Source organism: Andrena cerasifolii, chromosome 7, assembly GCF_050908995.1.
Source record: "Andrena cerasifolii isolate SP2316 chromosome 7, iyAndCera1_principal, whole genome shotgun sequence".
Taxonomy (NCBI): domain Eukaryota; kingdom Metazoa; phylum Arthropoda; class Insecta; order Hymenoptera; family Andrenidae; genus Andrena; species Andrena cerasifolii.
In genome coordinates, this window is record NC_135124.1 from 2,807,327 (window position 1) to 2,824,132 (window position 16,806).

The 16,806-nt window shown below is 38.4% G+C and overlaps 1 protein-coding gene across 1 annotated transcript; it reads left to right on the forward strand.

Annotated features, from left to right (window-relative positions):
- Positions 1–9,297: 9,297 nt before the first annotated feature.
- LOC143371229 (maternal embryonic leucine zipper kinase-like) lies at positions 9,298–15,364 on the forward strand. Its single transcript, XM_076816186.1, has 13 exons — positions 9,298–9,578; positions 9,648–9,798; positions 9,880–9,989; positions 10,056–10,209; positions 11,598–11,704; positions 11,768–11,935; positions 12,008–12,202; positions 12,280–12,400; positions 12,507–12,584; positions 14,277–14,349; positions 14,447–14,597; positions 14,676–14,779; positions 15,044–15,364. The coding sequence occupies exons 1-13, from the start codon at positions 9,435–9,437 to the stop codon at positions 15,312–15,314; spliced, it is 1,827 nt and encodes a 608-aa protein (XP_076672301.1). The 5' UTR covers positions 9,298–9,434; the 3' UTR covers positions 15,315–15,364.
- The last annotated feature ends 1,442 nt before the right edge of the window (positions 15,365–16,806 follow it).

A 16,806-nucleotide genomic window follows, 5' to 3' on the forward strand; every position in this document is an offset into this window, starting at 1 on the left:
AGGACTAAGTCCTCCTTTTTCCAGATTCAAATTTGTTTAAAAAAATACAAATTATCAAAGTTTCGTGTTTCTGATGATTTTAACAAAACGACGTCAGAAATGAATTTTAATGATCTAAACTATTGAAGGCATGAACTTGCGTCTTTTTTTTAATCATGAAGGATGGATCTATCTATGTGAATGAATTTAATTCATTGCTAATATTGTCATAAACAGTTAATGAAAAATAAAGAAATTACATTTTTAAATTACACAATATAATGCATTTACCATATGATAGACTTTAAAACTCTGTTTTAATGAATAATTTGTCTTTCTTTTCTTCACTACACCCTGTATTGTTCTCAATTCATACAACTTGACCGACTCGCTGTTGTGTTAAAAAATCACACGAGACTATTTTTAACGAATTCAGCTTGAAATGATATAAATCAATTTTTCATGGAATTTCCTTCACTATGATCTGAATTACATCGTTCTTGGTGTTAGTTTAATTGGCGAAACATAAAGAAACAATTGTCGTGGTTTTTGCAAAGATCTGATGAGAAATGCGGCCCTCTTAGACTTCTCTGACTTTTTAATGGTATTCCAACCGTTTCGAGGGTCGAAACCCATATGGGGGGTTGTTTTCGTCACAGGATACCAGGCGCCACCTCTTTGACAGGCGTCGCTGGAGAATAACCCTTATTGGTAAACGGGATGACTCGGAGGGTTGAGCTGTAAGTTTATTTAGCTAATCACACCATCTTTACGACTGCGGAGTGGGCTAAGCTAAGCACAAAAGTTGGTGAATACACAATGGCACTTTCGACCCCCCCGCATGCGTCATTCGTGCGCGCTCAGCCTGCTCAGCGTATACGCATTCAAGTCTGAATCCGGCTTTAAAGACGTCTGCTATTGTCCTAAAGACGTCTCAGAGACGTCTATAGAGGTTTCTTGAAGTCGTTTGTCAGGAAACGGTACGTCTTTAAGACGTCTTTTAAACGGCTTGCAGACGTCTGTAAGACGTTTTATAGACATCTTTAAGTGGTTGTGAAGACGTCTTAAAGACGTCCGTTTCAGACTTTCACAATGCCTCAAAGATGTCTTCAATAGGCCTACTGCATCTCTTTAAAGAGATATTAAGGGGACCGTCTCATTTTTGTTATGGTCCGAATCGATCGAAGCGTCCCCAGTATACAAACGGACCCTATTGAAACTACTGCGGTCGATAAAAAGAACTTACAGAGGTGGCATCTCCAGGTACTCTATGTAGACGAATTTTTGGCGCATAGTTGCCACATCTGCTGTTCTCTCTATCTCTGCCGCGCTGTTGCCACAGAGTTCTCTCTTTCTATCGAGAAGTCTTGAACAAATACGGGACGAGAGCTGCGTCTAGCGTCCTAGCCTCGCTGAACGTAGCAATAATGAAAGATAGAGAGGTCCGGGATTGTAGGAAGGAAAGATAGAAAGATACCAAACCTGACATAATTTGTACTATAATTATTAACGATGTTATACATTACATTTATTTGCAGAATTGAAAGTCCGTTTCGTTCAATGTAGTCCAATTTAAATTATTTTCTGTCAATTTAATCAGCAGAATCACTTTCATATTGATACGATGAAAAATAAAGAAATTCTGCTTCTGCATAGTCGATGATAAGTACATCGCCGAGCAACTCCAGGCGGCAGGTTAGACGGGTGAGCGATACAATGTCGCTCGGCTCGGGCCTCGGGGGACCTCAAGAACGAAGGCCTCCGATTAAAAAAATTATTTGTGGCCGACGAATGAATCCCCATTGAATAAACTGATTCATCCGTGCCGTTTCAAATAAGAATAACTCTGGGCTATTTTTGTTCGACGACAAATAAAGATAAAATCTCTTTAATTTGATAGGTTATTTCAATAATATATAATGCCCATCTCTGGATGAAACAGTACTTATTTGCGTACCAATATTCCTTCTCATTATATTCTCTCATTTTGTGTAATTCCTCTTCTCCATTGACGGTCTTCCTACAATTTTGCCAGATCGCTCGTAATGAAATCGCTCATTTGCTGCAACAACGACACAACACGTTTTTCCTAGCTTGGCCGAGTATACGCACACACTTCAAGGCCCAGTGGGGCGGCCCCCTTAAGCGTGACAAGATTCGTGTTTATTAGAAATAAATAATATCTTTTAATGATATTAAGTATTTTGAGAAAATGTTCTCATTTGAGAAAGTCTATTTTCATGCTGATCAATATTTTCGTTTCTTCATAAAAAATAAGTCTTCCAATAGAGAATGATCAAGTCGAAAATATAAATTTCCTTCGACAAAAAACGCCGGTACTCGAGAATAACGGTATATGATCTGCCCGGCTCTCTTATAGGCATGACTGCTGTATCCCACCTGCGAGAAGCGCTCGGCCCGGTCGCCGCCTGGCGGTCGCGCACTATTCATCGCGAGCCGGCCTAGTCATGACCTGTTTATGTACATATGCGTCTTTAAGACATCTAAACACAGTCGTTTAAAAAACGTCTTGGCATGGACGTCTTAGAGACGGCCTAAACACTTACTCGGACAGACGTCTTAAAGAAGCCTAAGACAGACATCTTAGAAACGTCTCGACACCGACATCTTAAAGACGTCTTAATAAGCTCGTCAGACGTTCAGACCAAAAACAGACGTAAAACGGACGTCTTTAAGACGTCGTGAGTTATCTGGGATGAGACGCGTTCACATGGTCCTCTCATAAAATTTAATTTATATTGCTTCGGTTATGTTTACTTTCCCATTGTTAACATGAAATAACGGATAGTAGATTTTGAAATAAATGCGTATTTTTTTGCCCTATAGATTTCCACTAACAATGAGCGTCTTACAATTTAATCAATGAAGACTGCTACAAATAAAATACAAGAATTTATTCATCCCAGTATTCAGGTTTCCTAACCCCCTAGTATCCCTACGAATACATAACATTCGTTTCCATTCTTTTCATTATTACTCTACTTTCCCGCTTTATTTATTTGTGTCTTCCATGATAAATTCGTTGATTTACATATATATTACACAATACAAGTTTATAGTTTGCGTTTCATTGTTTTCCTTTTCATTTCAAACAAGGTTGCCAATGTATGTATAAACGAGATACGGTGCTTCTACGGAAATTTGATGAGTGATACCTATTAGCGAGAAGCATAAAATTATTATGATTTTTCTTAAAGTCCATTGCAATAAAAATTATTTTACATTTATTCTTGGTATCATTTACGCTACAGCATTGAACAGAGCAAACCGCGATGATTTATATAATTATGATAATGCAGATGTCGTTACAGTGATGTTTCCTTCACGAAATAGAAGTGTTCTAGACGGGGACCTGTGGCTTGGCAGTGTCCTAAACCATGTTCGTGAAATACTGTAGAATGTTAGCAACGAAAAAAGGCCAACCATGGTAAGCTATCCCACAGTAGAATCTCGATCGGCCACAATCGTTTAAGCCGTGTGTTGTTGCGTGGCCGTTCGGGTTTTCTGGATCCTTCGTAGGAAATTCGGGCGCGGAACGATGCTCGTGGAGTGCTAAGGCACTCTGCTCGATGAACGTTAGATTTATAATTGATTACACAAAGAAATAAATGATTTGAACTAAACACCAACTTTAATATTCAAAAAGAAATACAATTTGAGAATGGAGAAAAATGCGTCCGTTCGCTATGGGTTTCAGGACAACATTGTTTTTACAAAGGCAATCACTTTAACATCTTTTGTTAATTACAAAATGTCCTTAAAATCTAAAAGCCAATCAAATATTCATAAGCTAAATTCCTATTGGTCAATCCATTTTCTCTCGGTTATCGATTTTTGGTAAAAAGCGTTTAACAACATTGCGCTGATATTACACACTTAGGAGAAGGGATCAAAGTGGAGTTCATTTATTCAAATACCCGTTTCCAAGTGGGTATTGATTAATTTATAATCTTGAAGTTTACTTATTAAAAGAATTTCTAACTACTTTTGAACCCCTCGGGCTTGTGCGAACTTCGCTTTTTTCCCCTTCCTATTAGATTCGTGTGCTCCGATTCGAACTTAGCGCTTATAAAGTTTATACTACACGCCGCTAGACGGGAGTCGCAACAGTGTACTGTTGCGATCCTCGTCCTAGCGGTGTTTAGCCTAAGCTCTAAAAGCGCGAAGTTTGAACGAAGCCAATTAAATTTATTAGGGAACGAGTTAAAGGTGAACATTTCAACATTAGATGTTTACATCATGGACCTAAGAATTAAATGGACGGAGCAAAGTGCTGAGGGGCCTAAGCTCGTATAAGTAAGGGGGGTGCATGATACTGCGCATGCGGTGGTGGAGATCGGTGATTGGTTAATGAAAGTGACATATCATTGATAAGAGGCATTGCCTCTTTCATATTTTTTTATGGCTAAGTTTGTCGTTGAGTTTGAAATGTTAATACGTAATTGCAACATTATATTTTGGTGTCTTAAGACTTGGTAAAATTTATGCCACTCGTCAATTGAAGGGCTCATATGTATGTACATATATATAAGTAATATATAAGTATACATATATATGTATAGTTTTATACATATAAGCATATTTTAATACACCCTATATAAGCATTCCGTTTCAAATAAAGCGCGACGCATGCGCACTACTCCGCTAATCACAAGTCGTCCACCATGACCTCTCTTCCCGATCGACTGGCGCGACCCCCTCGTCCATGTTGAGACTTTGTGCTCCGTCCATTTAATTCTTAGGTCCATGGTTTACATTCGTCTCCTTCCCTGATAGCCAGATCTGGACAGCAGAATCTGACGTCAGAACTGCAGCAGTCTGTGTCCGCATTTGGCTGCGTTCTGATGTGCAGAGCCTGAGGTGCAGTGCCTGATGTTAGATGGACAGCAGATCAACAGCAGATCGACAGCAGATTTCGCCGTCTGCTAGGCACAGCAACAGCGCCATCTGAGGTCCAGAATTACCAAGCAATTGCCTAGCAGACGGCGAAATCTGCTGTCGATCTGCTGTCCATCTGACATCAGGCACTGCACCTCAGGCTCTGCACATCAGAACGCAGCCAAATGCGGACACAGACTGCTGCAGTTCTGACGTCAGATTCTGCTGTCCAGATCTGGCTATCAGGGTTCTTGAACCCTCGAAAACATTTGTATTGTTGCGAGCACCGGGTATAGGACCGTGCATAGCCTGCTGGTGCTCGTAGCTGAAGATAGAAGAAGGCCGGCCCCCTTCAAGAGGACGATCGGGACGACGACGAGAAGACGGTCTTCTAGCATACGCCATCGCGGCCGGACGTGTCGGGCTTAGCCTGTATCTTTGTGAATCTATAGCCTGTGTCCTATGTACCAAATATAGCAGAGTTGTGCACTCGTGTCTATTATTCTACTCCTTTGCATCGGGGTGGCCTGCGATGGAAACGCCCCGGCGCAACAGTATTAATAAACATTAGAATTAATAAAAAGAGGAACGCATGAAGAAGCTTGGTTCTTCTCCTCACAATTCGTCGTAGACCTTGTACCAAACCGGACGTTATAATAAAATGCAGCTCTGATTTTCACAAATTTCCTCATTCTGTTTCTTATAGTTTAAAATCATTCGACAACTTAATTTAGCTTCTGTTCATTAAGTTCATTGAGTTTTACTTTTGGGTTATTCGTTACAAGTTATTTAATTCATTTAAATCTACACATATCGCAGAGACCTTTTGGGTTCCACGGGCGCCAAACCAACGCCGAAATTCTCACGAGTTTCCCCAGGCGGCCGCGCAATTGGCAAAGGAATCTACCATCGTGGGAACGGTGTTGTTAGTGTAACATAACAAATATGGACGACGCAAGTATACCTTTTACCACGGTGTAATAGACAGGTGTTCCGACTCTGTACCTTTTACCCCAACGATTTTGTGTGCCGATTTCTGTTTAGTTCCCCTGTCCGCCGCGAGAGGCGTCGTGACTTAGAAAGTGTTGCGCGGTCTGCTGGAGATTTCTATATAGGCGGTTGGTCCGTGCCCGTGGAGCGCTGAAGCACTCAGCTCGCAAGTTGCGCGGGAATTTCAATGGTCGAGAGAAATGAAATAAAACGCTTTCTGGAACATTGGATTTTAATCGATAGCTCGATGTTGGCTGTTTTACTAACAAGTTCGATCTGATGTTTTTACAAAATCACTCCTCGCTTGTAACCTCCGAGCGCCCTACTCCTCCAATTTCGGTGTGTTCCTCTGTCTCCTTCCCTGGATCCTTTCGTCCAATCAAGGTGGTATTGTCCCTCAAACTTCGTCAGGGGGTTGTCCTTCAGCCATCTCTCCGCCCTTGGCCCTTCCTTCGCGCTTCCCTCCACTCTCGGCTGGTGGTCGAGGTACGCTTTCCGTTTACGTAGTCTATTTACATTACATACATATCTAGCAGGTAGGTAAGCGCAACCCTTAGGGTCAAGACGACGTCGCCGGCGCAAAGTTTATGATTTTATGACTTTCCCGAGCTGAGTTTTTACCCTAACAGGACATCGGCAATTATTGAAAGCGAGGACAGAATTTTGAGTCGTTTTACGAGACGAGCAGCTGCTCGCTCGTCGAAACCTGGCACGCAGATGTGGAAGGAAAAGTTAAGCCATTTATTATCCTCGCTTGGCCTAACTGTAGTCTTGAAAATTACTGAATGCTATCGCAGATTCTCGTATGCCTTCCGAGTTCAGGTATCCTATTAATATTGTATGAGCACGTTCGAAAAACTGGTATGGAAAAACCCTTGAGAAGCACAACGCGCTCTACGTGTTTACGAGTCCTGGCAATAAACTCTTCCTCGTTCCCGTTCCAATCTCGCTTAAAACCTTCCAGATGTGTTGTTCGTTTCAAACCCGCATGCCTACAATAAATCTTTCCGCTACAAAGGATTTTGAATTTCGCTCTACATCTAGTTTCGATATCTCTATGTCATATAGCTAACTTCACGCAATCACATATATTTAACCAGCGGAAACCGCAACAAAAGCATATACATATGTGTTAATGAGATTGTGGTAGTAGAGATTTTAATGGTATTACTCGGCTTGCCAAAAAAATTCTGCGCGTAATGGAGGGGGAACATGCCACACATGCGCGTGATGACGCTGTCATTTGACTGAACCATGGCGTTGATTGGTTTGACGTCACGGAGTCATCATGCGCATGCGTGGTGCGTAACTTTCCACTACGAGTAGGAATTCCATAACAGGCCTGTATATGTATATATGTAAATGCCTTGTGGCAGCTTCTCGGTAAATGGGAGAGCGATGTGGAGAGATCTCGTTGCAGGAAACACGTGGACAAAGAAAAATACAACGTTGGTGCAGGGACACGACTGACTCTTCTGACACGGTGAAACACATCTGTGCGCTTTCTGGCCGTAGACTCGGTGATAAAAACTTAGATTATTTTGATTTTCGCGGCTCTTGCTTCTAGGACGGAACAATTTCCTGGATCGGAACGGCGATCTTCTTCGAAAACCCAAACGAGCGACTTGTTGAGATAATTGCTCAACTTGCTGTGTTAAACGTTGAATTACCGTATCTTGAAGATCACCAACTCTCGTCTCTGCGACTTTGAACTGCACTGATAACTCCCAAGCTTTATCTGCGGCAACGGCTCATTTATCCAAACTGGACCCTTCTAGAACTACTAATAGTTCACGTAGACGGTTAGGAATACGCTGCATCCAAAGAGTTTTTAAAAGCCCTTCAGTCGTATTTAAACCTGCTAAGTTACGCATTTCACGTAATAATAACGAAGGTTTCTTGGATCCTAACTCCACGCCACTCAAAAGTCTTAGGAGCTGTTTCTCTTGTGATTCAGCCAGACGTTGGATTAAAGTTCTTTTAAGGATTAAATACTTATCCTGACCTGGAGGATTTTCCAAAATATCGGAGACTACAGTCATAGTGGATTCGTCCAAATATCTGATCACAGCGCTGTATTTAACTTCTTTGGAGCGAATCCGATAAGTCGTGAATTCGCTCTCCAGCTGGACAAACTATAAGGCCGGTTTATTCCTCCAAAATGTTGGAAGGCGAACGTTCCGGAACTCGGCAGCAAAAATTTCTTGGCGATTTTGTTCTTCAGCAACCTCCTGGGAAATAGGAGGACCAGGAAGGAGACTACTTCTAGTTTCTTCAAATAGGCCTCCGGAAATTTGAGGGGTCAGCATACCAGAACGATCTCCATCGTTGGAACTCACACGGGGTGGAAAATATAACACGGACATTATACTTCCTTTTTTTAAAAAAAGATCACGTCGGGGTCACCAAATGATGTGGGGGATATCCGATTAGATAGACTACGTGACTAATCGAGGAATTTAGGAACACATCCATTAAGTCGGGGAACAGAATATTTATTTTAATTTATACAGAAAATGTAACAAAAACCTTAGCAACTAATAAACAGAAGAACAATTAATTATAAACATTAATAACTCACTTCATTCATTCTTCATTCATTCGATAAATTATAAAGTCGCGCTCAAACAGGCATACCACAACACAAACACGAAACCCCACAAGCCTTTACAACAGCCACGAAATCTGCCGGCCGCCAGAAGAACAAGGACGAAAAAGTCACACATTCTGGACAGGAACACCTGTCTATTATGTTGCGACTCCCGTCTAGCGGCGTGTAATATAAGCTTCAGAAGCGCGAAGTTCGAATCGGATCACACGACTGTAATAGGAAAGGGAGACAAGGTGAAGTTCGCGCAAGCCTGAGGTGTTTGAAAATAGTTAGAAATTCTTTTAATGAGGGGACTTCAAGATTATAAACTAATCAATACCCACTTGGAAACGGGTGTTTGAATAAATGAATCTCACCTTCCTCCCTTCACCTAGGTGTGTAATTACAGCGCAATGTGGTAAAACGCTCATTTTTGCAAAAATCGATAACCGAAAGGAATCGGATCGACGAATAGGAATTTAGCTAATAAATCTGTAAATTTGCGATTGGCTCTTAGAATCTAAGACATTTTTGTAATTAACAAAAGGTGGAAAAACGATGAATGTTTAGAAAGCGCGACTTGAGCCTGAAAAGCCATCACGAGTAGTCGTATAAATAAAAGTTATGTTCAGATTCATCATATTTACCATTCAAAAATCTGCGTCCAAGGAGCAGAGTGCCTAAGCACTCCATGGGCGTCGACCCTCGCCGAATTCCCTACCAAGGATCCAGAGGACCCAAACGGCCACGCAACAATTAACCGTGCACAAAAGTATACATTTCCGTGGCTACGTTCGCGTGGTCACGCAACATAACTCATAACTTCAGTTTGTACTTTTAAGTTGGTAGGGTTGACAATCAGAACTTAGTTACGCATGATGCTCTTGTTTACGTTAAAAATTGTGGATTCAAAAGTGATAGGACTGACAACACGAAATTATAGAGATATCATTGGATTTTTTACAAATCTGATACGATGGTGCGATACGCAGCGCTTAAAGGTCTATACGATTTGGAAAAGACCATCGGAAGTGGAGGTTTCGCTAAAGTTAAACTTGCTACGCATGTTTTTACCGGCGAGAAAGTTGCTATCAAAATAATGGATAAAACGGCACTTGGGGTAAGTAAGTGGTTCCTAAAATTTGACAAACACGTATGATTCCATTACAATGAATTTTTGAATTCGCAGGACGACTTGCCCAGAGTGAAACTCGAAGTTGAAGCATTGAAAACTTTATTGCACCAACATATTTGTAGACTGTATCAAGTAATAGAAACAGAGAGTCATTACTTTATGGTAATAGAATATTGTTCAGGTGGAGAATTATTCGACCATATAGGTAATACATATCACAATTTGATATTTTATATTTTTCTATTATTGTCTGAAATTAAATTGCATTCTTATTTTTTATTTATAGTTGAGAAAAATAGACTCTCTGAAACAGAGTCACGAAATTTTTTTCGCCAAATTGTCTCAGCAGTGGCTTATTTACATAGTTTAGGATACGCTCATCGTGATTTGAAACCGGTAAGTAATGTGTTTGTTATATTAAAACATTTGTGCAAGTATCAGACAATATTATTTTTCATCTAGGAGAATGTTTTATTAGACAAAGAAGAAAATTTAAAACTTATAGATTTTGGATTATGTGCAAAACCAAAAAATGGGATAGAAACTCATTTACAAACATCATGTGGCTCTCCTACGTACGCTGCACCAGAACTCATATTAGGAAGAAAATATTTAGGTACCTAACATTTTTCCATGGTTCAATTATGAGTGATTCCATGCGAACTCGGACAGATTTGGGAGTAAGTTTTCGTAGGTTACTGAAATTTGAAGATTTTGTAGTCTTTAGCGATATTTAAACGTACCTCAAAGGATTTTTCGAAATTTTGAGAAAAGTCGATTTTACAGCAGTTTGAAGTTAAGTGCTAACTTTTTTTCAATACATTATAGCTATGGAAGTAGTAAACGGATGGAGATGAGCTTTACAGTGCTTATAGAGAAGACATTGAAGTTTTAAGAAAAAATTATTTCAGTTAAAAAAAAAAATTTGAACCATTTTTGTGCAATTATTTTAAACAAATGCAGGTTTTTAACATCGGGCGCGATTTTAAAAATCTCAAAGAAAAGGAGAATATAGTTCTATCGTTCCCTTTGATGGACAAATTTTCGAAAATATGGACATTTTAAAATTGGCCCTGTAAAAATTGCCGAAAGTTGACGCTGCGTCGCCCAGCTCCGGCTCAACTGGTCGGGCCGTGCGGTACTCGCAGTGGCCATGTGGCTATACCTGATATTCTTATACAGGATTCTCGAAAATGGTAAGTATTTGAAAAAAACTGAAGGAGGAAAACTCTTACTGTTTTTTAGATCCAACATAATACGGTATCACAATTTTTGGTGTTCGCAATATTTTCCTTGAAACGAGGGTGACTTATTTTTTTAAATGGAATGCTATATATTTGATTACCCAATATGAAAGAGACTGTCAAGACAAATTCAACCATATGGTACACTATGACCTTCAAGGCCACACAAGGTTAGGAATGAAAAGAAGAAACTCAATCTACTACACTGCGTTCCACATTAGAGCATACTCGTTTCGCGCAGGGATACACTGTTGATTGGTAGTAAACCGGCAGGAAAAGCGCTATGACCAATCGCGAAACTGCTACGACCAATCGCGTGTGTCAGATCCGTGGGATTGCGCAGGCCGGTCGCAAATCGGTAGGGGCATTGGCGCCCGCAATCGCGCCCGATGTTAAAAACCTGCATGTGTTTAAAGTAATTGCACAAAACTGGTTCAATTTTTTTTTTAAACTAAAATAATTTTTTCTTAAAACTTCAATGTCTTCTCTATAAGCACCGTAAAGCTCATCTCCATCCGTTTACTACTTCCATAGCTATAATGTATTGAAAAAAAGTTAGCACTTAACTTCAAACTGCTGTAAAATCGACATTTCTCAAAATTTCGAAAAATCCTTGGAGGTACGTTTAAATATCGCTAAAGACTACAAAATCTTCAAATTTCAGCAACCTACGAAAACTTACTCCCAAATCTGTCCGAGTTCGCATGGAATGTCCCTTGCATCATTATATCAAAGAAAACTCATAATATTTGTTATATAGGTTCAGAAGTAGATATCTGGAGTATGGGAGTTCTTTTATATGCATTACTCTGTGGTTTTCTGCCTTTTGACGATAATAGTATAGAGAGTTTGTATAGAAAAATTCTTGTAAGTTTTTTTTTATCCTATTAGATTGTATAAGAAAAGTAATTGATTGTAGTTGAATTTTAGAGTGGCAAATACGATGAACCAGGTTGGTTATCGAATAGCAGTAAAAAGCTAATACGAGCAATGTTACAAATAGATCCAAAGAAAAGAATCACTATACAACAATTGTGCAAACATCCATGGATTACAGGGGAATTCCTTAATCCTGTTTCATTTATTCATAAGACTAACGTAAGAAACATTTCAAATTTTCAGTTGTATATAAATATTTTAATATTTTAATAAAAAAACTGTGATTTACAGTTTGAAAAAGATGATGATGTATTACGTACAATGTCTGCAGTATGTGGTGAACATGCTTTAGACATATGGAAGAAACTTGTAAAAAGTGATCGAACTGATTATAAGACTGCTACGTATCTTTTACTCTTAGACAGAAAACTTCGTGGACTTTCACTTCGAATATCAACTTCTGCAAAGTCTCATTTTAAATCGGAGGTAGTACATTGGGTATCACATATATCTTTAAATATGTATTAAACTTATTTTTGCATGTTTTTTTATATTACTTACAGATTGAAGGGGAAGTAAATAATGTTATAAGTAAGCACAATTATTCTCCAATAAGTAAAAATACCAGAAAGTCGCCAGAATTAGGTGCCACTTATAATGTTCTTCCCAATACACCTGAAACTGGTCAGCTACTACAATTTAGACATGCTTCCACATATATTGCAGATAATTGTACCATACAATTATTACTCTAATGTAATTACTGTTTCTCTGTTCGTTTCTCATATAGCTAAGAATTTTTTGGAACCACATTTACCTGGAAGGAAACGACCTCGAAGTAAAGAAACTGATGATGTATGTTCTCCTGGTATGCTATATAAAATTGCAATCATTTTTTCGCTATTGGTTTAATAATCTTTATGAAAAGAATCAATTTGATTTAAATTGATACATTTTTCATTAAACTTTACGAGAAATATGTTGTAGGGTAAACGATACAGTAGTTGACCACCTAAGAGCTTCAGTTTAGGTAAACGCTATGGAATAAGTAACTTGAATTTTATAAATGAAATTTTGTTATACCAGGCGGAAAGAAAAGTATCGAAGATGATTATAACACCAAAGAAACTTTGAAGAAATCAGTAGTTTCGATGTTATGCTATTATAAAGAAACATAACTCAAAAGTATAGTTATTGACCGGTCGTGGTATATGGTCTAGGTACAGTTGTTGACCACTTATTGAATATAATAGAAAATGGCATATTTTTTACTGTAAAATCATTTTTATTAAATCCATCTGTCACCATATCAAAATCAAAGACATATTGTCTTGGGGCAGGGTGAGTTTCGTGTGCACCCTTCACGACGTATGCCGCGCAGTTTGCCGCGGTCTCATTGGCTTCTCATCCGCTTTTTTCTTTTATTCTTAGATTTCTCTCACTTGCTCTTTCTTTTCTTTTCTTCTTCTCTTCGTATCTCTTAGCCTCTTTCTCTTTCTTCTTTTGCTTTTTGCTTTTCTTTTTTTTCTTTCGTCAAGCGCCTTTGTCCTCCGATTTATCGAACCAATGAAAAATCAAATCATCGGAGGTGCATACCCGAAACCATATAAAAGCAGGGCAAATTGCCCCGTGCCTCCAAAGATCTAAATCAATTTTCATCGCGGTCTTTCAGCACGAAAATTACGAGTGGTCAATAACTGTATTACTGTGCATTCGTCAAACCAGTTATCGAACACCCCCCAAAACACAGCATAATCACGTTTGACACGACTGGACGTATGACGAATGTTAACATTGGGTCCTTGTCACCTATTGTGATCAGTGGCATTCACGGCAATCAAAATTGAACAATGATTATACAGTCATTAAACAAGTCGCCGCTCTAAAGATGTCCGCTAAGCCCTTCCCTTGTTTGAGAGTTGAAATTACACGTTTTCCTTTCCGACGATCTCACGGCGGAATGTTTGTACTGAAATCATCGATTCTTGGTTGAAACGAAAGGTAGAACTGTCTTTTCTCATCAAAGTGCATCATTGATGCGGAAGCGCGCATATTCATTAGACTATGGCGGCAGAAACTTAAAGTGGTCAACTACTGTACCCTGGTCAATAACTGTATCGTTTACCCTGCTAACTAAACTTTTATTAATGATAACTGTTCCTTTTCATTAAACAACTTGTTAGATATCTTTGTGTTTTATTACACTGACTGTAGTTACTTTTATCATACATTTTTTAAAGTTTATTTCTAATTAGCTGATACTAGCCACCTAATTAGAAACTTTAATGAAAGGTTTGAAGAACCATAAATTGCTGTAGTTGTGTGAAAAGCAGATAATTAGTCCGAGAAGAGCAACGACTTGTGAACAAATACAATTTGGAGTCGCAAATAGCTATATGTAGGAATTATTTATCTCAGTTCCTTCTAAAAGGTATACTACCTTTTTAGTATTCCCTATTTCATTTTCAACAGTTCCCGTTTACTTCTTGCTATACATGTTTTTTGTGTTATTCAAATTTTCTACAATTAATGTAATAAATAATATAAAAATTGATTACAGTTCCTGTAAAAAGAGCGACAGAAAAAGATAGAGTCGTTTGTATGTCGACTAATACTCCAGTTTCTGATACAAAGTAAGCATATATAATAATAATAACGATAGGAATAAAATAGTACATCGTACCTTTGGAGGTATTTTGGAGTGGTATTAATGAAATAAATTGTTTTTAGAGGAACACAATCTTCTACACCAGGAAGTGCAAGAAAAGTAATAATGGGCATAGAACGCAGCTTAAATCGTGTACGCTGTGTCCTTACACCAAAGAGGCGCATGAAAAATGAAAATATTGATCCTGAACAACCGAACATCGTTTCCGGCAAGGTTTGTACTTGAATACTCATATTGTAGATGCAGTAAATATTCTGTATTTAACTCTGTTATTTTGATACTACTTTTCAGGGTCTTTGCAATGTATCATCAACATCCAGTGATGATCCGAAATATGTTCTCTCACAATTACGCCGAGCACTCCGTCGTAAAGGAATTATGTGTCATCAGAAAGGGTAACATTTGGAAATATTCGGAAATTTATTAAATACATATATCTCCCTGTCAGTTAAGAAGAAACCTGCCGACCGACGAGTTTTGACCGGTTCTGCGCAGGTTGACGCTCATTGGTGCCGGGAGAAGCCACTATTGGCTGTACCCCCACCAACGCTTTTTCGGAGCCAATGAGCTCATTCTACATGCGCGAAACGGGTTCCTTCTTAAATGACACAGTTAATACATAAGTGCACCCTAAACTTATAAATAAAATATTTTGGTAGGTTCATACTTCAAGGAGAAACAGAAGATTCTCCAGAAGATGACAAAGATACGACACGGCCATTTTCATCCAAGAACGCTTGTTCTTTCGAATTGGAAGTTTGTTTGTTAGAGAGTGTCTCGAATGATAAATTATTAGTCGTTATTCGAAGAAAGAGATTAAAAGGTAACGCATGGGTTTACAAACGAGTGTGTGAAGAAGTTCTTGCTCTGGCAGCTGAAGATCTCTCCACAGAACCAGAATGTTCGACAGAGTCGAAGTGCCCGATTTGAAGTCTTTCCAATATTTTTATATGAATAATATACACATATATTTGAAATTATGCATGGTGTAGAGACTAATCTACTGTGCCCTGATCTCTATTAATCATGTTAAATAGATTTTAAAAGTATTGCAAGCACAAAATGCACCTATGATTCCTTCGACACATTTTAATCTTTATTCTCTTGGCGAGTAGAATACGCGACAATAAAAAAATTTGAACCTGAAAAAACTGAGTCAAGGACAATTTTGCGGTCCACTTTTTTTTAACAAATCACCAATCCAGAGGTGTAGATACCAGCTGTGGAGGTCGCGACATAATTTTTATACACCCTGTACTTATATATCGGTTCTATCATCACACGTTTCAAAATATTTACAATGTCACATTTTTTTAATGGAAATTCAATTTGTTATAAGTTTTTTTGTCGCTGAGCCCTTCAATCTGGAGTCTCTCTTTTCAGTACTTCATTCGATGCAGAAAGAACAAAATGCAAGACAGCATCTGTAAATTAAGTATTGAAAACAGAGACTCCTGATAGCGAGGCTCAGCGATGAAGGAACTTATAAACAAACGCGAAGAGCGACTTTTTGGGTGGGACGGTTTAAAACCAATGGGCCAGAATCAATTAAGGCATTTGATGCCCTTAAAATGTTTGAATCGACTCAGGTATATGTTATATATATAATATACTAAGGATATTACTCCTCTCGCGTTTACATTAGCTGGATGCTGTCTTGTTACGTAGCGTGATCGACACGCAGCTACATAGTTGCTGAGCGGTCGCGCTGCCGTGCTGTCGTGCAATAAGTACTTTTGTTTCATAGAGGATTTTGAGTAAGCGAGGAAATATGGAAAGTGAGGCGAGTATCGAATCCGCAAGGAAAGAAGCTAATTTACGAAAGAAAAAAATTGATTTGTAAGATAGCTTGCTGTAAAGAATCGAAGAAACTAATATTTACTCAAAACATTACATTTTTTGTTTATTTTTATGCTTCATTTTGCATTTTTTATTTAAACAATGTATAAAAAATGTGTAACTAACTATGTAAACAAAATTATATTTAAATAACTAAACAAAGAAGCAATTTTGTTACGAATTTACCACATTTACGGAAAAATGGCACATAAACCACTTGCTTGAAACTTATAAATAAAGACACATCATTTTCAAATCGTGATTTCTGTTTTCCTTAAAAAATGGATTTAATTGCATTACTTTTTATTAAGTTATGCTATAATGAAAACTTTGAAATCGATTTTCTGAAATGGCATTTTGACGCATGTGCCCTTTTTCCATCAAATGCCTCAATTGTATTCAAGATTACATTAAAACGAAACATTAAACGAAAATGATAATTTACTTTTATTTATAAATAGTATTAAGGACGCGGCTGAACAAATTGCAAAAAAACAGTGTAGAGACAGATAGGTACAACGCATTTTATTGTCTGGAACTAGTCACTTATCTAATTAAATTGGCAAAACATTTTCCTCTCTGG